The sequence below is a fragment of the Oncorhynchus tshawytscha genome, linkage group LG03 (assembly GCF_018296145.1).
Source record: "Oncorhynchus tshawytscha isolate Ot180627B linkage group LG03, Otsh_v2.0, whole genome shotgun sequence".
Lineage (NCBI taxonomy): Eukaryota > Metazoa > Chordata > Actinopteri > Salmoniformes > Salmonidae > Oncorhynchus > Oncorhynchus tshawytscha.
The window spans coordinates 13,673,814-13,700,283 of record NC_056431.1 but is presented as its reverse complement, the minus strand read 5'-3'; the positions used below and the strand labels follow the sequence as shown (position 1 = coordinate 13,700,283).

The 26,470-nt window shown below is 42.0% G+C and overlaps 3 protein-coding genes across 19 annotated transcripts in view; all 3 read left to right on the top strand.

Annotated features, from left to right (window-relative positions):
- Positions 1–7,195, top strand: part of LOC112227720 (E3 ubiquitin-protein ligase UBR5-like) — a 46,178-nt gene extending 38,983 nt beyond the window's left edge. For 10 of the 16 annotated variants that reach the window (XM_042310115.1, XM_042310088.1, XM_042310072.1 and 7 more), the window contains 10 exons: positions 3,174–3,318; positions 3,517–3,647; positions 3,920–3,980; positions 4,388–4,569; positions 4,712–4,796; positions 4,908–5,063; positions 5,386–5,499; positions 5,832–6,015; positions 6,291–6,376; positions 6,483–7,195. In XM_042310115.1, the coding sequence (XP_042166049.1) occupies positions 3,174–3,318; positions 3,517–3,647; positions 3,920–3,980; positions 4,388–4,569; positions 4,712–4,796; positions 4,908–5,063; positions 5,386–5,499; positions 5,832–6,015; positions 6,291–6,376; positions 6,483–6,695 (1,357 nt within the window). In that variant the 3' untranslated portion in view covers positions 6,696–7,195. The remainder of the gene's footprint in view (positions 1–3,173; positions 3,319–3,516; positions 3,648–3,919; positions 3,981–4,387; positions 4,570–4,711; positions 4,797–4,907; positions 5,064–5,385; positions 5,500–5,831; positions 6,016–6,290; positions 6,377–6,482) is intronic. The other 6 variants (XM_042310098.1, XM_042310124.1, XM_042310122.1 and 3 more) reach the window with 3 other exon arrangements.
- A 419-nt stretch (positions 7,196–7,614) lies between these two features.
- On the top strand, positions 7,615–16,181 carry LOC112227708 (protein LYRIC). Of its 2 annotated transcripts, none has more exons than XM_024392544.2 (12): positions 7,615–8,201; positions 8,373–8,492; positions 9,283–9,364; positions 10,274–10,480; positions 10,944–11,012; positions 11,220–11,369; positions 12,082–12,147; positions 12,389–12,531; positions 13,128–13,244; positions 13,458–13,559; positions 13,769–13,886; positions 14,763–16,181. In XM_024392544.2, the coding sequence occupies exons 1-12, from the start codon at positions 7,869–7,871 to the stop codon at positions 14,828–14,830; spliced, it is 1,575 nt and encodes a 524-aa protein (XP_024248312.1). In that variant the 5' UTR covers positions 7,615–7,868; the 3' UTR covers positions 14,831–16,181. The 2 variants fall into 2 exon arrangements, with proteins under 2 accessions (XP_024248312.1, XP_024248304.1); XM_024392536.2 differs by having other exon boundaries at positions 7,616–8,201; positions 12,079–12,147.
- Positions 16,182–16,335: 154 nt separating this feature from the next.
- laptm4b (lysosomal protein transmembrane 4 beta) lies at positions 16,336–24,894 on the top strand. The gene is made up of 7 exons (XM_024392564.2): positions 16,336–16,610; positions 17,377–17,488; positions 18,483–18,556; positions 18,932–19,054; positions 19,247–19,345; positions 21,110–21,205; positions 24,232–24,894. The coding sequence occupies exons 1-7, from the start codon at positions 16,518–16,520 to the stop codon at positions 24,316–24,318; spliced, it is 684 nt and encodes a 227-aa protein (XP_024248332.1). The 5' UTR covers positions 16,336–16,517; the 3' UTR covers positions 24,319–24,894.
- Positions 24,895–26,470: the final 1,576 nt, after the last annotated feature.

Genomic DNA, 26,470 nt, shown 5'->3' with positions numbered 1-26,470 from the left:
TCAAACTGCAGTTACCCTGAGGCACCTGTTTTGTTGCAGACCTCACAACCGTACGAATTTGAGCAACACCTGTTGGCGGCTTGGCACGAAGAGGCATCCCTTGTTTGCGTTTTAGCAGGAAACAATCATATGTCCCACTTTATGACAATAGAAACAGGGACGCTCATTCTTCTGGCGTGCTTGATATACTACTGCTGGTCGACTAGGGCTAAAAGTAGGAAACTCAGTGGCTCTACTCTCAGTTTGAGCCGAAAACACACTCTTGTGCGTCAACACAAACTCGTCTGCCAACACAGACGCTTCTGCCAGGGAGGATACTTTGTTCGTTTAGGTAAACTACAATGCGTTCGGGTAAGCAATTTTTAAACTCTTCCAACAAGATTAACTCCCGGAGAGAGTTGAAATCAGTTACCTTACTAGCAGCATGCCATTTATCAAACAGATTTCCCTTGTCTCTAGCAAATTCCACAAGTCTTACTAGAATACTTTTTATGAGACCTAAATCTGTCGGTATGCCTCAGGCACAAGCTCATAGGCACGAAGAACAGTAGCTTTGACCACTTCATAATTCAAACTGTCCTCCAGAGGTAGCGCTGACAAAACCTCTTGGGCTTTACCAGTTAATTTACACTGAAGTAATAGGCACCATACCTCTTCAGGCCATTTCAATGCTACGGCTAAACGCTCAAATACACAAAAATAGGAGTCAACCTCTGCCTTAGTACCTTTTGTTCAGAGAGTCAATCTGCCTACTAATGTCAAACGTGTTTGAGGACACAGCAGGTGAGGACTGCTCACAAACAGGCACAGTAGGACCGGAGGCTAGCCTCGCTGTCTCCAGTTCCATCTGGCGCATTTTAAACGTCATCTGCCGCTGTTCTCGTTCTTTTTCTGCCTCAATTTTACACATCTCCAACTGGAGGGGCTCTCTCTTCCGCCTCCAGTTGTAACTGTGCTATACGGACATCCCTCCTGGCATCACCATTTGACAGTGGGGAGAGTGGATCAAAACGGGACAATGTGGCTGGTGTTTTAGCCTCGCCCTCATTATCAGACACATGGGCTTACAGGAGCAGCAACATCCCCTACAGGGGTAGTAGGCTCAGGCAGCGGTAACACAAGCACCTGCTCTTCCAACAATACATTTAACACCAGCTTTTTAACCTCCGACTTAACTACATTCTGTGGAATCGATACTGAATAATGGTCAGCCAAGGTCATTAAATCAACTCTACGACATTTATCAAAAACCTCCCACGAAGGGTTATCCAAAAAGGATTTCAAATCAAAAGTAGCCATCTTAAACTACTTCACAAGAGCCAAAGAAAATAGCAAACACTATTGCTACTTCAGCTATGACGCTCAACACTGAACTATAGCACTACAACAATCTACATGAGCGGCATGGGTGTCAGTTATGACAGATCCCGGATGAGCCCCCACTTATGTTACGAATCCCTTTTGGCCCGACAGTCTAGGGGGAATGGTAATGAGACCCGTAACATAACTCATGCAAATTATAATTGTGACAAAGTAAAAGTGTGAACGAAATAACCACGACAACTGAAATTATACCGTCAAACTCAGGGTTTAATTGTAAAACACACGGTAATGGGGGGAGCAGGAAAAGGGGCTGAGCTGGACCCAAGGAAAGAAACAAGCATCCAAAACACCCCTAAGCTAGACTAGCCTAATTTAACAGCTAACTAACTAACCAAAAATAGTGGGTGGTCCGCCCAGTTCTAACTAGTGTTAACAAAGTCTACCTACGGGTAGTGTATGCCCATGGGCGACTTGTCTTGGTTTCCCCTTTTCCCACCAGAAAACAAACAAACACCATAACCAAAAACAATACTCACAGGAGATGACAAAGTGATTTGGAGGTGCTCAAACAAAAGAGAGGTTAAGACACAAAGAGAGAGTGAAACACAGAGATCTACATACATGGCATTTACAGAGAGATTGAGCTCTAGAGCAAACAACTGATGGGGTTTTTAAACCAAGGGAAAGGAACTGTGATAGGGTAGGAAACAGGAGGAGGTGTGTCTTCTGATTGATGATTGATTGTTGACTGATTGGGGAGTGATGATTTTCACCTGTGAGGGGAGAAGGAGAGAAAAGAAACACAGGATACACACACAGGATACTTGTATCCGTAACAGGTGTGTTACACAAAGCAATTCAAATGCAACATAGTTTGGAAGTTGTAACTATAGCTTTATACATCTCTACTCAACTACACCGAATTAACGTTTTACACTACTGAGCTGAGCCAAACCTAGCTGACCTGGTTACGCATCCACCATAGTTTCTGTCCTGCACTGCATTGTCTCACGTCGGATAACTTGGCGGCTGTCTGTACTTATCTGTCTGAACTCGCAGACACTCATGGATAGCTAAAAAGAAGTCTGACTACAATATGCTGTCCTAACATTCAAAAATGTTACCAAGGTGACATCATCCACTGAACCCCTGTTCATCCTCAAGCGTCAGTTAATCTTACCAAAAATGATTACCCTTTTAAATATTAGCTACAGGTTCATGAGGATGTCTTCACTACCTAATTATATATCTAGCTAAGGTGTTTTGTGGTGGTAGAATCAGTATTTATGAAATTCTTTATGTATGAACATTTCTAATCAATCCATATGAAAACACCAGTTCTCACACTCAATGCTGAATACTCCCTCTAGCTCTAGCAATGCACATGAGTTTTCATGATATCTGTTCTGCTGTGATTAGTGTGCCGAGTTCTACAGCACAGCTGACTGCTCTCTACCATGTTATCGCGTTGGCCAAATGTTACAAAGTAGCGAGGCACAATGGCAGCTGTCTGTTGCATACATGCTGATTTCTGAGAGTCCCATAACCCTGGTTCTGTACAACTTAATCAACAAGCTGTTAAACTAGCTACCGTATGGCCATTCAAACAAGCTTGTACTAGGTTGTTAGCTGGAGCATGGTTTGCCGTAGTAGCCAGAATTTAGGAACTAGTGTTGAGCAAAATCTAGTTTTATAGATGAGTTCCACGTCCTACAATGCTCGTCCCTCAACCGATCGGTCTTGATCTGGCGTAAGACAATGGCCTGCACTGGCCAGTTTGATTTGGGTCGGCACGATGGTGTAGAACGTTTGTGGGCGCTAGCTAACCTTCCTTTCTGTGTGTGTTCCAGGGACTCGAGGAGACAGCTGTCCATTGACACCCGGCCCTTCAGGCCAGCCTCTGAGGGGAACCCCAGTGATGAACCTGACCCACTACCTGCCCACAGACAGGCCCTGGGAGAGAGGCTGTACCCCCGCGTCCACGCTATGCAGCCGGTACCTACCAGCTTTACAACAATCTAATTCTAATTAAAGTATCTTATCTATAAATGCAGTATCCATTCATTATCTAATCTATAATGCATAATATCTATATACAATCAAGGAATACTGTATGTGATGGGTGGTGAATAAGTGAAAACCTCAGGAGAGTCTACATAATGTGACTGACTGGTGTTGTCCCTTCCTCTCCAGGCATTTGCCAGTAAGATCACTGGGATGCTGCTGGAGCTCTCCCCAGCCCAGCTGCTGTTGCTCCTGGCCAGTGAGGACTCTCTCAGGGCCAGGGTGGAGGAGGCCATGGAGCTGCTCATTGCACATGGAAGGTATAGTACAGTGTCCTATTCACCACTCTGTCATTTTGTTCTCAAAATAGCACCCTGCTCGCAGTGCACTACTTTTGACCAGAGCCCCTTTATGCTATATAGGCAAAAAGGTGCCATTTGGGACACATCGTCACCATACACAATTTCAAGGATGCCCTCTTTGCCTGGTCTTCCTTGTGAAAGCTTCTTAAATTTTTTTTAATGTCAATTGGACAACCTGGTTTGATGAAAATAAAGGATAACCTGACTAGAACCCATCTCTCCTTCCACAGGGAAAATGGCGCTGACAGCATACTGGACCTGGGTCTCCTGGAGGCTCCTGAGAAAGCACAGGTAAGCTTCAGCTCTCCATCTCCGGTCCCAGCATGCCCCAACTCTGTGGTCCAGGAACACAAGTCATTAGACATGCCTGAAAGAAAGTTGTATGAAGAATAAAAGGAATGTGGCCTTCAGCCTCATGACATTAATTTACTGGTTAGATTTCTGACTGTGGCTGTTTTTAGAGGTTTACTATAACATAATACAAATATTCACCTCATGTTCACCCACCAATATTATGCTCTAATAGTAACAGGAAATAGGGGACTGTTTGTCAACATTTCAGCCGTAGCAACCTTTCTCAAGACCAGTCACTTATATTTTACTGGGTGGCACTGATTTTAATTATTTTATGCCGTAATAACCAAAAATGTGTCAACTTTGTCAATTACGAATAGTTGTTGCTCATTTCCTGGTTGTAGCAGCAGGAGAACCGTAAGCGTCATGGCTCCACCCGCAGTGTGGTGGACATGGAGCTGGACGACCCTGAAGACGGAGATGACAACGCTCCCCTGTTCTACCAGCCCGGGAAGAGAGGCTTCTACTCTCCCCGGCCCGGCAAGAACACGGAGGCCAGGCTCAACTGTTTCAGGAACATCGGCAGGTAAGTCCTAGCATTCCATTCCCTTTATAGTGCAACCGGGACCCATAGGGAATCTGGAGTGCAGACAATATTTACTTGTATTCAGGGATAAACAACTAAATTATATGTAGCCTACCTCCAAAGAATTTTTGTTCTTCTCCAGAATACTAGGGCTGTGTCTGCTGCAGAATGAGCTCTGTCCAATTACCTTGAACAGACATGTCATCAAGGTGCTGCTCGGCAGAAAGGTAATGAATTCCACTGTTATATGGGCACTGTTGTACACTGCAATATGGAAACCACTATATCTGGACTTGTACACGGATAGAGTTCTCATCAGTATGTGTGTCTGTGAGCAGGTGAACTGGCATGACTTTGCCTTCTTTGACCCGGTAATGTACGAGAGCCTGCGACAGTTGATCCGTCACTCTCAGGCTGGAGAGGCAGAGGCTGTGTTTGCAGCCATGGACCTGGCCTTTGCCATAGACCTGTGTAAGGAGGAAGGGGCTGGACAGGTGACGAACTCATAGGGAGAATATTTCACATGCAGTCAACTCAACTCAGGAAGTGCACTTGAAACATTTTTCAGTCCTGATTTTTAAAAATTTAGTTATATTTTTGCACCTGACTGCATGCTTTGGTTTTAATGCACTCTGTCACAACTGGCATTTCACTGTACTTGTGCATGCAACATTAAACATTTGAAACTGCCAGGTTTTGCATTTATCAGAAGTTGACTGTTTTGAAAACTATTCTGCAGTCTAATTGTGACAGAGAATGTTATGAAACATCGCATTGCATTATTAACATGACGTCTGCTGTCCATGGCTATATCAGGTGGAGCTGCTGTCAGGTGGGGTCAACATGCCTGTGACTCCTCTCAACGTTTACGAATACGTGAGAAAGTACGCCGAACACAGGATGCTGGTGGTTGCCGAGCAACCTCTTCATGTGAGTTGTACACTCATGTGGCAGTGTGAATTACCATTCACTATAATAAGTGGAACCAAGTGGGGCATTCTGTATCGAGTTAGGTCTAAAGTTAGCCTGGTCCCAGATCTGTTTTTGGCATGCCATAGGAGTTTCCAAAACAGCAATTCAGACACCAGTCCAGTCTAAAGCTGGAGTAGGGATAAGCCTAGATGTATACAGAGACAATATCGTAGAGTGTAAATTTGTGAGATTAATACCTTGTTCTTTCTCAGCTGATGAGAAGGGGATGGATGTGTATTGTATATAAAGATGTTGACATTTTAATGTTAATACTGTTTTTTCCCTTCCAGGCGATGAGGAAGGGTCTGTTGGATGTCCTTCCTAAGAACGCCCTGGAGGACTTGACAGCTGAGGACTTCAGGCTGCTGGTCAATGGCTGTGGAGAGGTCAACGTGCAGATGCTCATCAGCTTCACTTCCTTCAATGATGAATCTGGTACAAAGACCTTGGCCCGTATTCACAAAGAATCTCAGAGTATGAGTGCTGATGTAGGATCAGTTTTGCCTTTTTGATCACAATGAATAAGATTATATGGATGGGGAGACCTGATCCTAGTACTGTAAAACCTGGATGTATTTAGTTTTCCTTTTGGTTATTGATCCTCACCCTAATACTTTTAGTTATGCAGTTAGAAGTCTTGTAACAAAAATAAGTTTGTACTTTTACATGACTTATGTGTGTTTGAGTTGATGGTTTTTATTCCATGATTGAGTCACTTATTTTTGTTATCCCACTCTGAATCTCAACAGGGGAAAATGCTGATAAGTTGTTGCAGTTCAAACGCTGGTTTTGGTCCATCGTGGAGAAGATGAGCATGACTGAGAGGCAAGATCTGGTAAGAAATTATTTTCACTACCTGATGCAGTCCCAGTTTGTGATTTTTATCTGCAGAAACTCAAATATAAATTCCAATACAATTGGATTCCTCTCCCTCCCTGCAGGTGTACTTCTGGACCTCCAGTCCATCTCTGCCAGCCAGTGAGGAAGGCTTCCAGCCCATGCCCTCCATCACCATCAGGCCTCCGGATGACCAGCACCTGCCCACGGCCAACACCTGCATCTCGCGCCTCTACGTGCCACTCTACTCCTCCAAACAGATTCTAAAACAGAAACTCTTACTAGCCATTAAGACCAAGAACTTTGGTTTTGTGTAGAGGTTGACAAACATGTTTACCTGTTGTGTAATATTTACCTAGTTACATTTTTGTAGATTTGTTTTTTGTCTATACAATTTTATGGAATTCGAAGAAAATACAAAAAATGCAGTCTCTCCCCTGGCGGTTATTTTGTTTGTGTTGTGAACACAGACGGCTTGTTCTTATTTTATTTTAATTTTTTTAGTTCTGAAGGTAATATACATTCCTGCATTGGCTTTGTAAAGTTGAAACCCTCTGCTCTATTGGCTTAAACCTTTAGTTCCCAGGAATTTGGCTCGACAGCAAACTGTGCCGAAGCTCAGCCAAAGAGGACCGCAGTAGAAGTATTTAAAAAGTTAAAGTCAAAAAAAAAAAAAACACTGTGATTATGATTTTGTTCCTTGCCCTAAACAGAATACTTACTATCACGGACAGTTTGCTGCTGCCTTGATGGAAAGTCAATATTTTTCTTGTATAGGGGGAGTAGGGAATTTCAAAATAAACTTGGATGCAAATTATCATTTTAGTCTCTTGATTGTTGTAGAATGTATTACTGAATATGGTTTAAATCGATGACCTCACAATAAATGCTAGGCATGCTGATAACCTGGTTTTAGGAACTTTACAAAGACTGCAATTATTTAGATTGTCGGAATACACCCAAGCATACAATAAAACAGGCCACAAATTCTACTTGATGAGGTGGGCAGCAAAAGTTTGGTTCAAGATATGTGATTCATCATTGGGTATAGTTTTTAATCAAATATACTGATAACTAACCCCAAGTAATCTGTTCTAGTCCAGGACCACCATTCTTAATCTGTATGAGGAAATTCGTCATGATTTCAGAGGGACTCCTTCTTCCATGACGTTGCACCAATCGTAGAGCGGCATGCTGCTAAGCACCGCCTGTTTTTCTGTTGCTCCTCGCAATCAACCTTCTTGCCTTATCAGTGGGCAAGAGACCGGTTCATCAGTCATACGAGCTGGACAAATAGCTAGCTATATGAGGGTAATTTATTTCGACCGACTCAAATGTTACATGATTGACAGCTAGCTAACGTGTTAGCAGCTAGGTGGATGACAAGCTAGCGATGATCGTGGTTTTATTGTTTGCCCTGTCAAAACCGTTATTTTTAGCCAGCTAACGTTAACTTTTGCATATTCTGTCAATCATCGAGATCAACCCAAATGGCAGAGAACTGGCAGGACGCGACCTGTCAACAGGTCAAGTTGATAGCAGGTCGCCTGAATGAGCTTCTTTCCACTGGCCTAGACCTCTTGCACGCAGAACTCGGGGTGGATTTTGGAGTGAAGCCCGAGATTCCGCCATGGTTGATCCTCTTAGCAGCGTGCATTGGGCTCGTGCTAATGGTGGCTATGTGGGCCTCCGCATGTCGCGGGCTCTTCAAGAAGCGACCGACCATAGTTGAAGTTGAGACCATGGAAAGCACTAAACCAGCTACTATCAAGACGGCAAAAGCAGAGGAACCGAAGAAAAAGAAAAGGAAACCTACAGAAAAGGTAACGTTTCCAATGTTAGCTTACTAGCTAATTATGCTATGCTAATTTTGACAGCTCTGTCACCGTAGATAGCTAACGTTAGTATGATTCGGCTAGCTAGATTAACCTGTCACGTGAGCCAAACTAATATTTGTTTTTACATTAAGCCTTGTGTTCTCTTTTGCCCCACAGAAATCACAGCCAAATGGTAGTGTAGTTGCTGAGCTACAAGAGGAAGTCAGAGTGACTGAAGAAGACAACCTGCCAGTAGTGCCACATCATTCTCAAGTCAAGACAGAAAAGGCTTCTGAGGTAGGCCTAATGTTGCTTGTAGAGGCAAATTCTGGTATGCAAGCCTAGGAGACTAGTAAAACAGAAGTCCGTTGTATGCTAAATAAATTCAGATATGCTTGGTTATACCTAGCTACATAATATCCCCACTTCTGCACTAAGCAAGCCTTCAAGATTGAGAACCGGCCATATGGCGTTTGTGGTAGAGTTTTCCTAGTGATGATGTGGCTTTTAGACTAGAGGCCTCCCTCCCTTAGGACTCCTACAGTCCTGTGATGTGCAAGGGCCAGCTGGCAATGTCTGTTTGCCAGATTTTAACTTGCAGACGCAGCAAATCCTAAAGGATGGGATGGATGGCTTTCTCACTTAGCTAGTGTCAAGTGTTGCTCCTCCATGATCAAATACAGCTTTCAACCCAGTTGACTGTCAGTCTGTCAATCAATGCTCTTTATAGTTGTTTTTGGCATCAATCTGCATTGAGGGGCTGACACTTCCAATATAATACTTAATTGATTTGTTTGGTTTATAGCTTTTGAGATTGTAAGGACCGTATAGCCTATAAATTACATGTCAAAAGGCTCTTGGTAGACAGATTTAGGGGAACAGGATAGTGTATGTGATTTAAGATATATACATACATACATACACCCCAACCTACCTAGTTTGAACATGTTGACTTGATTGAGTGACTTTCATAACATGGGGTTTCTGTTCTAATGGTGCAGGGGGCGATGCTTCTGTATGTTACCACTTTCCCTTTCTTTGCCTTGTAGCATTAATCCACCATACATGTTGAAATCTATATATTTAGGTAAAGAATACAAAGAAGAAGCAGAAACAGGCAGTAAAGGAGGCTAAGACGGCTTCTTCACATGGCAAGGAATCGGAGGAAGGTACGCCATACAATACCACCAACTGTTTGAATCGATTGTGCCTAGCAAAGCGTGGTGGGGGCATACATTTACAGCTAATTATTACATCCTTTCAGGGAAATTGAAGTTAGTCATATTTTAATGTTAGTCTATGAAAGATTAAATCAATCATTCATGCAATCTGACCAAGATTGGAGGGAGCAATGCTCTAGGATCAGCGTTCTCTCTTTCCAATCTTACCTTGACATTAGAATTATTCCACAAGACTGACGATGGATCGGCTCTTAGAGTTCACATATGGTTACAAATATTGAGGCGGCTTATTCTAATGCTTACCTTATAATAATGCACTAAATCCATGTTGTGCAAATGTTACATCATGAAATACATTGAGGCGAATATGTATCGGTAGCTTACAAATATCTAAATAAAACTCGATTGCATTAACATGAAATTGATTTCCATATCATTCAAAAATGTGTATGTAGCCTATACAGTATTTGTCTTTTAATACAGTCATCTCGGTGTTCATTTGAAGCGTCTTTGTTATGCAAAAAAATGGGCAACTTTGTTTTTGTAGTCAGTCTACAAACTTCTGACGTTATCAGCAGTCACAAAGACTGATAAACATCTGTGTATAAAGTGACGCGGAAGGGCAAGAAACATCTAACAATGTACTTTGCTGTTCTATGAGTGGTCTGAGGCAGTCGTTAAATAATGAACATTTTCAAGAGCAACTTTAGTAATGATTGTTTTGGGAAACAGCTCGGAGATGTAACAATGTTCCTAAGAAGGCTTTAACGATGAACTTAATCTTGAGATGGTTTTGGGAAACTGGGCCCAGAGCCTGGACATTCTAACAGTGGATTTGAACATGAGATGTAGGCCTATTTAACTTGATCCCACTAACCTTCCCCATGTTTCTATCAGTATCAGGCACCTGGGAGACCAAGATCAGTAACAAGGAGAAGCGTGAGCAGCGCCGTAAAGACAAAACCACTGGTGACGGCTCAGGGAGCCCTGGAGGAGTGGATCCTCTGCCTAGTACTCCTCCCACAGAGTCAACCAAAGTCAGCCCCAAAGCTGCAAACCCTGGGTCTGTCTCTGTCTCTGAGAAGAAGGAAAAGAAGAAGAAAGGTAAAGCTAGCTAGGTCTATCACCTTATGGTATACCTCTCTGCTGGCAAAAGGCAGCAGCTGAGCAGGCCTGAGCTTGGTTAAAGACACCTACACTTTCACAAACTTTCTGTAAACAGACTAATTTGGCATCCAGGGAGATTGCTACTCTCTGTCTTCTCCTGTTATTGAGTTCTGCTGGTCCCCTGTTGATCAGACCTGCTATAAATACAGACCCTGGAGGACTGCGAGCCCAGAGAGAGAGCGGTGTAGCTTCTGCTGCTTGTCAACTGCTCTGTTAGCTTGGAAGCCAAACTGACATGCTCCGTTTCACCACTGAAACAATAGAACTGAGCATATCAGTTTGCGTTCCAGGCTACTGCTCTTTGTGTGTTGACCTGCTCTCCCTTTGCAAATAGGAAATATAAATGTATATGGAAATATAGCTACAGCCTTGCCTTTAAACATGAGTGTTATTTCCCCAGGAGAATCCTCCAAAACCAAAGCAGAGAAAGCAGGTGCCGTTGCTGCTGTTGCCATAGGCAGACCTCAAGGTAAAAAAAATATACATTGATTCAAATAAGGGTCTGATTAAGGCTTAGGGTGAAATCAAATCATGTCCCATTGTAAGAAAAACAATTAGTTACATGTTCTTACTTGTGTAGTATTTGGTTAGAGTCCATTTCTTTAGGCACACTATTTGAAGTGGTGCCATTGTGTGGATGTTCTTGAAGGGTGTTAAATGTGTGTGTTGGTGTCAGCTATCAGCAGCGAGGAGGCTCCGGTAGTGACTGGAGGATGGACTGACCGGGCTGTGACGGCCCCAGCCCTTACCATTGTTCCTGATGAGGAGCATTGGACCACTTCTGAGAGCAATCAAGACACCACTGTCTGGGGGCACGAGACTGAAAGTAATGATAGTAGTAATATCTCCCTCGAATATACTGCATATGTACATATTAATCAAATCTTACTTTTTATTATATGCAGGGAATACAGTATACACAGTACAATTACATTTTTACTGGCAGGAGTTTTCACTGAGGTTTTCTATTGCAATGTTGTGTTATTAGGAGGGTGGACTTATTAGGAGGATCCCTGATAACAGAGATAAAGGCTAAAGACCTGAATCTAGTCTCATTAACCAGACTAACAGTTGGCACTGCAGGTAATGGGCTGACTGTTCTTTGTGGACTCCTGGTGTAGGATCACCTTTTGGCCTCTAGATGGCATTGTTTACAGTACAGACAGGTATAGTGCCCTACAAAGGCAAAACGCATTAAAATATTTTTGACCAAATTCATAGTTATCTGTTGTAATGGCCAGGTATATTATTTGATTCGTGTGGTAATAAGTTTCATGACACAAGAACAAGCCAGTTAATCAGAATATATAATGGAGTAACAAATTGCTCTCTGTCTAGACAAAGACAGACTTTGCAGTGAAAACAATGACTTAGTTACTGTGTTTTGCCTTTGTAGGGCAGTATAGATATTTAATCAGATTGTATCATTTAAAAAACATTTTTAAACTACGAAAGGATCAAAATCATATGGCAATATTAGTTTGCGTATATTGGTGATAGTCCGCCATGAAGCCAAGTCGTTGTGTGTGTTCCAGCAGTGGAACCCCAGCTGCCATGTCCCAGCCAGCCTGAGCCTCAAGTGGAAGACGAGTGGTCTGGTCTAAGTAAGTAAAACAAACCTTTACACTGGCAATAAAAGTCATTGCAGGAATTAGATCGCATAATGAGTAGTTATACGGGTTGCAAGGTGGCCTGTAGATCAGTGATTCTGCACAGTCCAACTGTATTGTTGTCAGGAGACTGCTGTAGGAGTGAAAATCATCATCTCTGTCTGTAGCATGTGTTGTCAAGGTTGTGTTTTTGTGAGGTGTTTTAACTAGAGCTTTCCTCTGGATGTGTTTTCAGATGGTGATGGGTCTGCTGCTGCAGCAGACGGGTGCTCTGACTGGAATGCCCCAGCGGAGGTGTGGGGGAACTATGAGGAACTCCCTGCTCCAGTAGAGGCTGCCCCCCCTGTCCTCAAGGAGCCCCTGCCAGAGACTGTCAAGGTTAGTCGCCAGTTGTGATAACACTTTTTAGGTACCCCTCACGAGAGGTTTCTAACATCAAGGGCCTGTTCCTGGTTAAATAAATAACATGCCTTTTATATTTAAATACTGTCAATATAATCTGGGAAAGTTGAGGAGAGAGAAACCATCTCCAGAGTTAAACAGAACATTTCATGATGAAGAGATGTCAGGGATTTAATTTAAATGTTGCTTTTAAAAACCTCTAAATATAACTATGCATATGTGAGGGTAGACTGACTGGTAATGTGCACTACATCCTTGGAATATAAATAGTTTGACTGCAGTGCAACAGTAGCTTGTAAAGAGACCATGCTGTATCCTGTACAAGGTTCTGCACAGAGTAATAGTAGTGATTTGGGGATTGCTTCATTTTAAAAACCTCTGTCAAACAAAACTACACATTCTACATTTCAGAAGCCACATGTAAAAATAAATATCTGCTGCTTACTGTACCTTGTCCCCTTGTTATTATTTTGACAAGTTGGGGAAAATTGGTCAGGTTGTTAATTTAGGTTGAGCAGTCTAGATCTGTTAAGTATTTGAATTAGTTTTGTACTTTGAATGTTGTTTCGCAGCAAGTATCTGATGAAGAGAGAGAAAAGGCAGAGCTTGCCGCTGATGGAACTGGTAAATTGAAAAAGAAGAAAAAGAAGAAGAAGAAACAAGCTGAAGATGCTGTAGTTACTGGCCAGGTAACACCGTAGACTAAGCGCTTACTGGATTCCTCCTTAACAACATTATAATGTTACTATAGTGATTAGTCTTATTACACAGGAATAGAGCAACTTAATTTAAACTGTTACCATCACTCGTTAGAACTACATTGCTGAGTCCTTCATTAGGTCATTGCTCCCTGTGGCCTTCCTGATTGGCTCATATTTGTTCTGTTTGTCTGTGATTGACAGGAGTCAGAGGAGCGAAGTAAAAAGGTTGTTGCTGAGGCCAAGGTGAAGAAGCAGCCAATCCAGGAGCCTACTGCTCCTGCTGTCAATGTTGCTGCTGTAAAGGTTGGTGACACTGCTCTATAGACCTCAATGGCTGTGTCAAATGGCACCCTATTCCCTAATAGTGTACTACTTTTGACGAGGGCTTGTAAGGACTATAAAGGAAATAAAGTGCAATTTCGTTAAGGGGACCCCTGTTGGCCCAAGAGCACCCCCAGTGAGTGGCAAAGGTTCTTTAGCCTCTTTAATCCCAAGGTTTCTAATTCCTGCAGGCAAGAGTGGAGCAACCAGTTGTGGTTCAGAACACAGCCCCCATCACACAAGTGCCACCCCAACCCGCAGAGACGGAGCCTACTGCCAAGCAGAACAGTCTACCTGCTCCAACACCTAGTAAGTCTATCAGAACTATGTGTATCACACTGGAGTCTGGTCTAGTGGTAGTGCTGCAGACCCTGGACTACGTATCTCTGCCAGCAGCTGGGGTTCGATCCCTGCATACGTCTTACTTCACTTTATACTTTCCTCTATTCTATATCCCCAATCATTTCTTGCTATACTATGATCACAATAGAAACACATTAATATTAAAGGAGGAATAGCTTTACCTTGCCCTCAAACCATTCAGATCTAGACATATTAGTGGGCTGATTGGTGGTGTTCCTGGGCAGGGCTGCCATGTTGTGTGATTGACTGGGCCACTAAGCTGCCTGCATACCACCTTCCTCTGAAGTGTAGCTCTTGATCTCTGGAGGTGTAGGAAGCAGCTAGGCCAGGTTATTACTACCAGATTCCCCTCTCTCCATTCAGTTTGATTGGCTATCCCAGCTAGAGCATCAGTCCTTCTCTTTAACGTATCAATCATACAGTTGCAAAATTTCAGTAACTTTCCTTAAATCCTATTTGGAAGATTCTTGGAATACGTTTAGGAATAAGCAGGAAGTCCAGGAAAGTTACAAATGTTGCAACCCTAAAAATTCAATATTTTTTGTATACAGACAGGGCTGCAGTTCTCGCTCAGTCTTTTGTTTCAACCCAGCTACTATCCAAGCCATTGATTGGATGATTCAGGTGGTAGTACTGTGCGAGAACAAAAATGTACACTTCCTAGTGATCATTCTGGAATGGATTCTACACACTTCCTGCTTCTAAAGTCTTCGTTTCTGTTTTATATTTATGATTATTATTTTTTTACAACCTGTGTCTTGTCTTACAAGGAGTCCCATATTGTATTGTAAGACTATTCTCCCTGTGTGTTTTGCCCCATAGAAAAACCTGAAGAGAGCCAGCCTTCCAAACCAGTGATGAAGAAGAAACGGGCAAGAAGAGAAACATGAGTTGGAGTCATGAACATTATATGCAAAATACTTTGGATAAAACAGCTGTTTATGCAACATATAAATACTTCCCCTTTTAAAAACGGAAATATCAAACCTCTAAGTTCTGACCGGCCAGCTTCATATCCAAAATGCAGCCTGGTCAAGCAGACTGGATCTAGATGAACTGTAAAGCTAAATTCTGCGATTCTGATCAATATCGTAGTGTGGGCACACATGAACTGTTTTCCAATTCCAATGAATCTTTCGAACGATCATGTTTGATGATTAGACAACTAGAAAATGAATAATAAATCCTGATTTAATAGTGATTGGGATGTTGTGGCTTTGAGATTATTATAGAGGAAGAGTCAGCCGAGTCACGTTACAGGCCTTTATTCTACAGTCTTTGCTGTTTATATCGTTAATCATATTGGTGCAGTGACTCCTGCTCAAAAGGTCAAGTCCAACACTATAAGGTTGTGTTCAATAGGGCACATGGTAGCAAACTGTTTTGAAAGGGAAAAACTAAATAAGCGATTGCTATCTGACAAGTCCAGGTAGTCCTCCCTGTTTCAGTCAATTTTGTACTGTTTGGTGTCTCATGAACACGACCCAAGGGAATCATGTTTAGCATTTGGATGCAGGTGGTGTTAGTGGTATCTCTACTATTCTGCTGTACATGGAAAAGAGACATACTTTCAGTTACTTGCTGTTATTTTGATAATCAGTGTTGTGCTCAGATGTGTAGTTGCTTCTACCATTGATGGATGTTGTCCTGTCCACCCGTGGTTGATGATTCAAAAGTCCTCAACCTTTTGTAACCTCTTTGTAATGAAAACGCTTCAAGCCATATGTAAAAAATAAAAAGGCCCTTTTCTATATTTGATTTCTTTTATATATCTATAGTTATTTCCTATTAATCAGTTACCTCTTATTTTTCTCTTTTTTTTCTTTTGAGCAACTGATTGGTGTTTAGTCCTGCTGTAGACAGGATGGTTTCAAACTGCTTTAATCAATGATGTATTTGTAATGATGCAGTAATCAGGAATACAATTTGATGCCTTAGTTGGTTGGGTAATGTAGGCATGTGCTCTACCAACCGTTTTAATGTGTTGATTGTGTCCTATGTTGGACCATGTTTATTCTGCACCCTGAATCTTTCTCCACTTGTCTTTCTTCCTCTGGAAATTTAACATGTGAATTGCTTCTGTTTTTCCTGATTGGGGATAGTAATGTCTCAGTTGAATTATTTAAATCAATGTGTTTGATACTTGTCCTTTACCTCTGTCTTTATTGTCAGAATGTTCCAAATGCAATATAATCAAATATGCCCTTTGTGTGAATTTCTACCATAAAGATCATAAAGGCACTATTGTGAAGCGTGAATATTCTTATTCAACATATCTTAATAAACATAGCAGGCAGCTACAGTGTAACTATTTAAATTTCCCGGCGTTGGTGAGGGATGATGGGAACTCTATTCTAGAAACTAGTTACATCACCGGCTCTTGATCCGATCTAGCCCAGGTCACATGCTCCAATGTTTGCTACTTGCCTGAGTTGATCACTAGAGCCGCGGTGAGGCTTTTATCACGAATTGCGGACGACACCGCGCGCGCCGGAGAAGAAATTCACGTCGATCTATTTGGATTGTTTATCATTAACAGATCTATATCTGTGAAGTGCCTCCTCCTCGGACTACAATATGATTTCCCCGTGGGACCGATGGCATTCCACCAGATGCTGCCTGTGCTGTCATGTCCGCACAGGCACTGTTATCCTGGGGGTTTGGTATATGGTGAGCATCCACAGTCGCTATTATTCACATACCACTAAAAACGGTATGTTATTATTTGTAGGACGTTTTTCCATGTTAAATTATGTTTATCAAGTAGAAAGTGGTCTCATTGTGATTGGCTGCAAGTGATAACATTTATTTAATGGATTGTTTTGTTAATTATGAATGAACAAGTTATTACGCTAAGGCGTCAACGTAACCGAACACCATTGGGGAAAAAAACGTTCATTAATTTTTCAGTACACTCAGCCCTTCAGGACAGGTTACAGGTCTAGTGTCAGGTAGAAAGAAGACTTTAGGCTATGGCAATAATTAATTTTACATTATGCACATAGGGCCTAGGCATATGTATAATTAATTTAAAAGTTAACTCACTATCTATCCTTGTGGAGACTTTCCATCATGTTGACATTAAATTGAATGTCAGCCTACATTGCTGAGTTAGAGGTGGTTCACTCAAATTATACAATTACTGTTTCCTTACCTGGAACACACAGCCAAATAGTTCCTAATTAAGGAATCATATAATAAAGTAATTTGGGTGAACTAGTTATCCCTTTATAAAGGCTGAGCTATTAATATGTATCTGTATCCTCCTTGTCAGTCTGACTGGTCCTTATGTCTTTGAGATTAGCTGATTAATGCCATCAAATGCTTGTGGAGCCTTTCCTTCATGTTGTGGTTGAACCTTTCCCTAACATTGATGTGTATCTTGTTCCTATCTTGTTTGTCAGTCTAAATGTCCTTATGTCTTAATGTCCTTTAGCTGATCAATGCGGTGGTGTTACTCATCCTCGTCACGGCCCTGGGTGATCCTGACCAGTACCATCTGACCAGCGCTGAGCTGGCCAACGACTTAGATGACATGGATGACGCCAGTAAGTAGCCTACAGCTTTATGTCTGTGATAGATGTGTGTGACGTTGCATAGGCCTGCCCACGCCTCCTTAGTAGCCTGACGGGCCAGTGTGTTTGTGCTCTAGCCAACTCCTCTGTCTGTTGTGTATGTGATGACAACGATGGAAACTACTATGGCGTTAAATATCAACGCCAAAACTACTGGTTTTATAAATCACTTTATATAATTGAAAGCAGCCAATAGTCAGTATTTCCTCCACTACACAATAAAGCAAATCAAATCTCTGTCCGTGGGCACGCATGTCTAATGTTCAGCTGTGTTGTGTATTTTCACAAACTTGCTAAATCAGCTAGGTCTTGCCCAGGTTGGAAATGAACTGTAGCAGCATATGCTGGCCAAATTGACATTTCTGCCATTGGCTGTGGGTACAGTAGTGTCTGATTGAAACTGACTGAGTTGACCCAGTTCCGGTCAGATTAAACCATCCTGTGATCCCTTTTGCCATTGGTCCAGCTGGCCCTGCATTAGGCAGGCCATAGAAATATAATTACTAGAACGGCCATCCCTGTTCAAGTCAATGTGCCATGATAGGTGGAACGGCAAATTTCTACGAGGCAGGCAGTGATTCAGTTCAGGATAGTTACAGAACTAAAGCAGACTGGCTTTTGTTCTGTTCTGTTGGAGCAGACTACTGTGTTCTCTGGGCTGTGCACAGATGGACAGGATTACTGTGACGCTGACAGTTTGTGACATAGTATTTTTGTTTTCTGTCAAATCCACTCACTGTCATGGCATCAAGATCAGGTCACATCTACACAGAAAGTTGGGTCATTTTCACATAATCAGTGTCAATCTAAGAATGAGCTGAATTTATTATAAGCTTATAAATTACTGTGCGATTAAGACAATCACCATCCAAGGACAAAACACCAAGTGATTTTTTTCATCATTTGCTATGGTTTAATTTATTTTAATGCAGACCTTGTATACAGTATGATTTCCCTTCTATTCCAGACATGTGTATTGCTTCTGCAATCTCGTTGCTGATGATACTAATTTCTGGGATGGCGACCTACGGTGCATATAAGGTAAGCAAAAGTCACGTCAGCTTTCTGCTGTTGCTTGTACTGGTATACTATGTCTGCTCTCATAAGAATGAATACAGATGAAGACACTAGGAGGATCATCCAAATATAGTTTAAAACTTTATTGTCCAAATGTAGTTTTTTTTAAAAACTGTTCAAATCCAGATTTACAGACATGGTCTTGAATGGCATCGTCCCACTAGAGTAAGTTCACCAAAACTCCCACCAGAAACACATTGATTCACGTTTAATGCATCGGTCAGACCATTTAGTTTGAATCATAGTTTTTTCAGATAGATATATTAGCCTTTCCTGCTGCTGCAGCTCTTCAGATGTTATTCCCTCGTGGCTAACATAAAACTGTTTTTCCTGTTTCAGCAACATGCTGCTTGGATCATCCCATTCTTCTGCTACCAAGTCTTTGACTGTGCACTGAACACCCTGGTAGCTGTTAGTATTGTGGTCTACCCCAACACCATACAAGATTACCTCCAACAGCTGGTAAGAAGGACTCCAAAGTTAAACTCTTATTCTAATAAAGTGCCTGACATGACACTCTATTGCCTATATAATGCACTAGATAGTGCACCATATAAGGAATTGGGTGCCATTTTGGATGTAGCCACCACACTCTACCCCCAATCTCACTGCAGCTGATTTTGTCTGTCTGACTGTCTCGTGTCACCCTCACAGCCTGAGAACTTCCCCTACAAAGAGGACATCACAGCCATGAGCAATGTGTGCCTGGTCTTCATCGTGCTCCTCTTCATCGGATGCATCCTCACCTTCAAGGTAACTGCTACTGAACTGACACACACACACACACACATCATTTTCATTACTTACTGTATGAGTGACAAAACAGTGCGAGATGAAAATTGTGCTCATCTGAGGAAGTTATTCAGGTTATTTTTTGGGCAGAAACCCTTGGGGACAGACCGAGGGTCCTGCAGTGGTTCAAACGTCTGGCAGGAGCCGTTTCACAAGGCTGTTGTTTTCATAACACTATAATGGGAGCCATTGAGTCAGTGCCCCCGACAGTGTTGCTCTTGGCCCATTCAGGCTAGAGAGCTTTCACATTATCTCTGACAAACTGTCAGATGATGCCAACTACCAATGTCCCACCACACTACACAACTCTGTTTTATGGCATTGTAAAAGCCCCTCTAAATGGCCTGCCAGTTCTATTAGGCTGCTGCTATAGAGCTCCATAGACCATCCAAAAGTAGGGAAACAGATTGAGAGAAAGAGGATGTGGTTTATTTTGATAGACTTCAGTAAGGCTCTGTGTCATCATGTAAAACTGTGGAGATTCCTTACTGAGGCCATCTTAATGCAAACATGCTATAATAATGAGGATGACCACACGTTTCTATTACTTCTGGTCCAATCCAAAAGTAAGGGTTGATACGTAGCTCAGCTGTCAGTGAGTGATAATTGTTCTGTATAGATGTTGCTACCTCTACCAGCATATCATCCACAGACTGACGATTGTATGTGAGTTTAGCACATTGAGTAATGCATTTTGGAAACACTTACAGAATGTCTATATACCATATGGAGGTCTACAGTTTTTACTTTACGTTGTTGAAGAGCCCGTAAAAGTGACAGAGGTGTGAATTCATTCAAGTTTTGTTACGTTACAGCCTTATTGTATAATGTATTAAATAAAAAATGTTCCTCATCAATCTACACACAATACCCCATTAATGGCAAAGCAAACAGTTTTTTATTTTTTATGTTTGCACATTTCTTAAAAATAAAAAAACAGAAATACCTTATTTACAGAAGTATTCAGACCCTTTGCTATGAGACTCGAAATTGAGCCCAGCTGCATCCTGTTTCCATTGATCATCCTTGAGATGTTTCTACTATTTGATTGGAGTCCACCTGTGGTAAATTCAATTGATTGGACATAATTTGGAAAGGCACACAGCTGTTTATAAAAAGGTCCCACAGTTGACAGTGCATGTCAGAGAAAAAACCAAGCCATGAAGTCGAAGGAATTGCGCAAATTCTAAAAACCTGCATTGCTTTGTCATTATGGTGTCTTGTGTGTAGATTGATGAGGGGACACACACAATTTAATCAATTTTAGAACATGTGGAAAAAGTCTAGGTGTCTGAATACTTTCCAAATGCACTGTGTATATATACAGCTGGGCTCAGTCCTAGTCTGTTTTATAGGAGCCAACTGCTTTACCAGATGGTGTTTGGCTGGACAGGACAAATCCCCCAGAAAGCTACCGTACTGCTCACTGAGCGTGATGATGTCAGGGAACAATGAGAGCTTGGTTTTGTACCACTCTCCTGAATGAGCTGTACTATACCTTTCTGGAATGGACTGGAAATTGAGTCTTGTAATTTTCTGAATGAATGAATCCCCTCTGCATTGGGCTGGAGATTGAGTCTTAACGCTTTCTGAATTAATTATACAGTACCCCTTTGGATTAAGATGAATATTGAGCCTTTGAGAGATACTGTACCTTTTAAATTATGTCAGCTGTTGATAAAGTTATTTTTTTTCATGTCTTTGAAAATGGTTTTCCCTTTGCAGGCGTACCTGATAGCGTGTGTGTGGAACTGCTACCGGTATGTGCGTGCAAGAAGCACCACAGAAGTCCTGATATACGTCACTACTAATGACACCACGGTAAGTCCCAGGATACAAGCATCTATTTAAATTGCTGTACAGTACATGAATGACAAGTCCTACATTATGACATGGTGGGTTCGTTTTTGTATTTTATACTAGTCTGCTGTAGTTACTACAGTGTTATGCAATTTCCTCTGTTCAGTTAGTTGGGTTTGAAGAAACTGACATACTCCAGACAAACCACCTCTGTGAATGCTGACTAGCTTTTTGACAGTTATGTTTTTCCACAAATAGTGACATTGCTTTTACTCCTACAATAATGTTTTCCTTTCCAACTCGACCAGCAGCTGAGAAATGCACTGTTTCTGTTATTCACTCTAACCCTTTGCTTGCAAAGTTGAAACAATCTAGACATTTACCAGTCCTGTACTATCATATAATATATTTATTTGTATTCATATGATACTTCTCATCTACTCTATAATTACCCATCCCTCCCTTCCTCATTAACTCCCTCTGCTTTGTGCTTTGCATTCTGGAGAAAGTAAAAATCATAAAGCATTCATCATATCTCGTGTGATAGGTCACTGATCAGGTTCATATTATGCGTAGGTTAGGTTCCCCTCAAGACGGTGAGGGAGAGCGCATTCCATCAGTAAAGCCATCATGTCAGAGTAGGAAGGAAGTATAAAGTTGTAGTAAGTTGGGCTGTAGTAAGGGGCTTTGCGTGGATGAGGCCGGAAAAAATTCCACACCGGCAAACTCATTAATATGGCTATAGTACATTGGCCACCTACTCAATGAAAAGCTCTTGGTCTTTCTCTCTCTCTACTAGTATCATATAGCTCAAGCTTGGCCACCTGGCTGCTTATCCGCAGATATTACAACACGTTATCCACTGTTGAACCAGGGGAGGGGAGAAATGCAGCCTGAAAACATGGCGTTAGCGAGGGGAGGATCTGGTTTAGCTATCAGATCATTGCAGCACTGCTCATCCAGCTAGCCTGGGGGAAGAGGATTACTGTGTGTTGTCACTATGCAGGTGTAGGAGAGGAGAGTGAGGGGTTGTCAACAGTGTTTGTACCTCAACGATGAGAGTCAGAACAATACCATTATCAGGACTTTTTGTTCCACCAGTAAAATGTGTCACTGCATAATGTTGTAATTGACAAGAGTTTGATATCCAAAAGTGATGAAGTAGGCTTATGTAAATTGGATATTTATTTGTCCCCCCGAATATAAACCTTAAATTCAAAGCCACTACGAATGGCTCATGATGCTCATGATTTGTTTTGAACATGAAGAGCACAGGTTAGCTACAATGTGGCTTTTTTTGTTCTGACCCCCAAAAGTTTTTATCACCAGGAATTCAGCTTAAAATGTGTTCCAGTATTTCCACCCCCCTACTTTCATTTTTTTTACCCGTCCCGCAGTTGGCATTTTGCCTACTGCAGGGACGTCATTGTAAATAAGAATTTGTACTTAATTGTCTTGCCTATTTAAATAAAAAATCTATAGTTGCCTACCCTGATGTAGAGGAATGACTTGATGTTTTGGTCTAGAGAAGCTGAGGCCCTTCTGGTGCTCCTTATGTGTAAAACACCTTAGCTATAAAAGGGACTGGACGAGACTGCTCTATTTAACCATTAAAATCATTAGTCAAAAGTGCAAGAAAAACAACATTCTGCCTGCCATGCTTTCCGTAGGTCTAGGCTTTTCAATTTAGGCTTCAAGTGGGCAGAAAATATTCTGGTAGACCACCAGTCTACTGGAGTGTTCTGATTCCCTACTTCTCTCCTGAAGTGTACACTCACTCACTCCCCTCCTAAACTTAAATGTTGTTGATTAAGTGATTTAGAGAGAGTTTCCTACACCAGTCCATTCCTTTTAAATCTATAGTGGGGATTGACTGAGTGTACACTTCATGGAAAAAGGTAGACTGCAGCCGTCTGTGTATTATTGACAGGTTACTATAATCAGGGGCGTTGCCTTCTGTGTCCGGGAAACCACCCTGTGAAGTATAGCTTCAGGACATCAAGCACAATGTGTAGTGTTAAATCACTGGTCTGAGATCAGAAAGGTCCACCATGACATGGACTCCAGTCTGGACTGTAATGCCATTATGCCCCTAACTAGTGCTTTACTGATGTGTGTGAGGATGGCATTGGCATACTCTAACCATATTTTACAGTATCCTCTGACGGTGTTGTCCATCGAAAATGCATTGAATCAGAGATGTTGCCTACAGTATGTCTCTGTGTCAGTAGGAAAACCAGGATGGGTTACATGCATCTGAGAGAGAGACACACACACACACACACACACACACACATCCCATGACAGCATTTGGTTGGTTCCCCAGAGAGAGTGTAGTAGTCTGAAGAGAGGACATCTGAGACACACACACACATCCCATGATAGCATTTGGTTGGTTCCCCAGAGAGAGTGTAGTAGTCTGAAGAGAGGACATCTGAGACGGAGTTCTACTTTACCTCATCAAAGACACAGAGGAACTGGCTGACTGAACCTGACTCATGTCAGTCAGATAGGATGTAAATGTGGACTTCACTTGCTGACTGAGAACCACAGTCACTGCCTGGAATCCAAACTGTTTCACCTCACAGATTTCAGTCTGGACCTGCTCCAATAGGCTTGGATCGCATTCATTTACTGTATGGCCTTCTCTATAGATTTGGCCTCTCAATAGACTTGTACCACATTCATTCATGGCCTGCCTTTCTCCCTCTTTAATCTTCTCTCATCTCTCTATTCTCCCATCCAGACTATTTGAAGATCATTACAGATCTGGTTTGAAATCCTCTGTCATCCTCTCTATATATGACCATCGTGTCACTTCCGGGAGCTCACACGATTTTCACTTAATCCTCAAGAGTATATTTGACCAACTGTTGTTTGGAATTAGACCAATACACAGCCTATTATATTACTGCTTGTAGTCTTTGCCAGTGACAAAAATCAATATATTTGAAACCATGTCAAACAGTTAAATAGCATTTTGATGTCGTTGTCAGTCACACATTAGAAGACTCTGGTCTTGATCACCCTTTATTCTGTATTCCCAGGTACTGTTACCCCCATACGATGACACCATGGCTATTCCATCATCCAAGAATGCTCCTCCCCCCTATGGGGCACCCTACATAGCATGAAGAACCTGGGCCGCTGTTCTGCTGACAGACTGGATCCCCTTGTTACTACAGCAGCCAGACATTCCAACCAGACCTGGGCAACAAATATGTTTTCTTTCCAATACATTATGCATTTTATAGTTGGCATTTGATAACTGTCACACTGGGTGTGTAGTGTTAGCAGTATTTTTTATTTATTTTTATGCTTTGTAATAATTTGACCCAGACCCCAATACTACTGATTCTTTCTTTGTTACTGTGATACTGTTTAACATTATACTGTTTATTTGGAGTTATTTATTTTCACTGATCTACAGTTGAAACATTGAGCAGGAAAGAGTTCAAATATGAGCGCGCTAGTAGTGAGTGTAATAGCAGATATATTTTTCTTGCTTGTACTAAACTGTACTTCTACATGTTCTCTACTGCCAGTCCTAGTCCAAAGGCCACCCACCAGAAACGTGTTTTCATGGTCTAAGTACACACCCTCAGGGGTGTCCCCTCCTGTATTCCCTTTTCACCCACGACTGCGTGGCCAAACACGACTCCAACACCATCATTAAGTTTGCTGACGACACAACAGTGGAAGGCTTGATCACCGACAACGATGAGACGGCCTATAGGGAGGAGGTCAGAGAACTGGCAGTGTGGTGCCAGGACAACAACCTCTCCCTCAATGTGAGCAAGAGAAATGAGCTGATCGTGGACTACAGCAAAAGGCGGGCCGAAGAGGCCCCCATTAACATCGACGGGGCTGTAGTGGAGCGGGTCGAGAGTTTCAAGTTCCTTGGTGTCCACATCACCAATGAACTATCATGGTCCAAACACACCAAGACAGTTGTGAAGAGGGCACGACAAAACCTTTTCCCCCTCAGGAGACTGAAAATATTTGGCATAGGCCCCCAGATCCTCAAAAGATTCTACAGCTGCACCATCGAGAGCATCTTGACCGGTTGCATCACCGCCTGGTATGGCAACTGCTCAGCATCTGACCGTAAGGCACTACAGAGGGTAGTGCGAACGGCCAAGGGCCAAGCTTCCTGCCATCCAGGACCTATATAATAGGCGGTGTTAGAGGAAAGCCCATAAAATTGTCAGTGACTCCAGTCCCCCAAGTTAGACTGTCTTCTCTGCTACCGCATGGCAAGCGGTACCGGAGTGCCAAGTCTAGGACCAAAAGGTTCCTCAACAGCTTCTACCACCAAACCATTAGACTGCTGAACAATTTACATTGCCCCCCCCTTGTACACTGCTGCTACTCTCTGTTTGTTTGTTACCTAAGCATAGTCATTTTGCCCCCACCTACATGTACAGATTACCTCAACTAACCTGAACCCCTGCACACTAACTCAGTACTGGTGCCCTTGTATATAGCCTTGTTATTGTTATTGTTATTGTGTCACTTTTTATTATAACTTTTGATTTTAGCCTACTTGGTAAATATTTACTTCTTCATGAACTGCACTGTTGCTTAGTAAGTAAGAATTTCACGGTAAAGTCTAGACCTACACAAACAAATCAGGCACTGCAACCCCCAAAAAAAAAAAAAATAAATTATGATTATTGCCCATGATTTAGGCTGGTCCCAGAGCTGTATGTGCGTTTTCATGATGATTACAGTCAGAGGAGTTGGCTAAAGCACACACAGATCTGAAAACAGGCGAATGAGGATTGTATCCTCGACTCAAAATATTTATTTGTTCTGCCCATGATCACTGTTCGTTGTTGGATTGCCTTTACAAACAACATCCTTTCTGATAGGGTGCACTGAGAGAATGTATGAAGTGTTGCTATGCGCAGAAGGATTCCAAAGATTTAAAGCACCTGCTTGTAATCTAACAGATGATCGAAGAGCAGAAGTCATATCACCGAGTTACTCGTACGTTATAGTTTAGTGTGTATAGAAAACTGTCATTATTATTATTATTATTATTACAACAGGACTGTGTTGTTGACATTTCTTTATTTTTAAAGTTGAGTTATATGACTTGCACATTTGATCTTATATCTGTGTTGTTTCGAATAAAGGAAAAAGTGGTGGTCTTGTTTTTTGAATTAATTTAATGTAAGCGGACTGGTCTGCTCTGCCGGATGCAGTTATTGACAAGCTGTTCCCCAGACGGGGGATGTCCTCTGAGGACTCCGTCACATTTAACCATCTGCTGCTGCAGCA

What these genes read in the sequence shown, in the direction of transcription:
- LOC112227708 (XM_024392536.2), top strand. Translation starts at nt 7,869, where the DNA reads ATGGCAGAGAACTGGCAGGACGCGACCTGTCAACAGGTCAAGTTGATA. An exon ending in CCCTGCCAGAGACTGTCAAG is followed by an intron (nt 12,532 to 13,127) that starts GTTAGTCGCCAG and finishes GTTGTTTCGCAG; the next exon opens with CAAGTATCTGATGAAGAGAG. An exon ending in TCAATGTTGCTGCTGTAAAG is followed by an intron (nt 13,560 to 13,768) that starts GTTGGTGACACT and finishes TAATTCCTGCAG; the next exon opens with GCAAGAGTGGAGCAACCAGT.
- laptm4b (XM_024392564.2), top strand. Translation starts at nt 16,518, where the DNA reads ATGATTTCCCCGTGGGACCGATGGCATTCCACCAGATGCTGCCTGTGC. An exon ending in AGATGACATGGATGACGCCA is followed by an intron (nt 17,489 to 18,482) that starts GTAAGTAGCCTA and finishes CTTCTATTCCAG; the next exon opens with ACATGTGTATTGCTTCTGCA. An exon ending in GATGCATCCTCACCTTCAAG is followed by an intron (nt 19,346 to 21,109) that starts GTAACTGCTACT and finishes TTCCCTTTGCAG; the next exon opens with GCGTACCTGATAGCGTGTGT.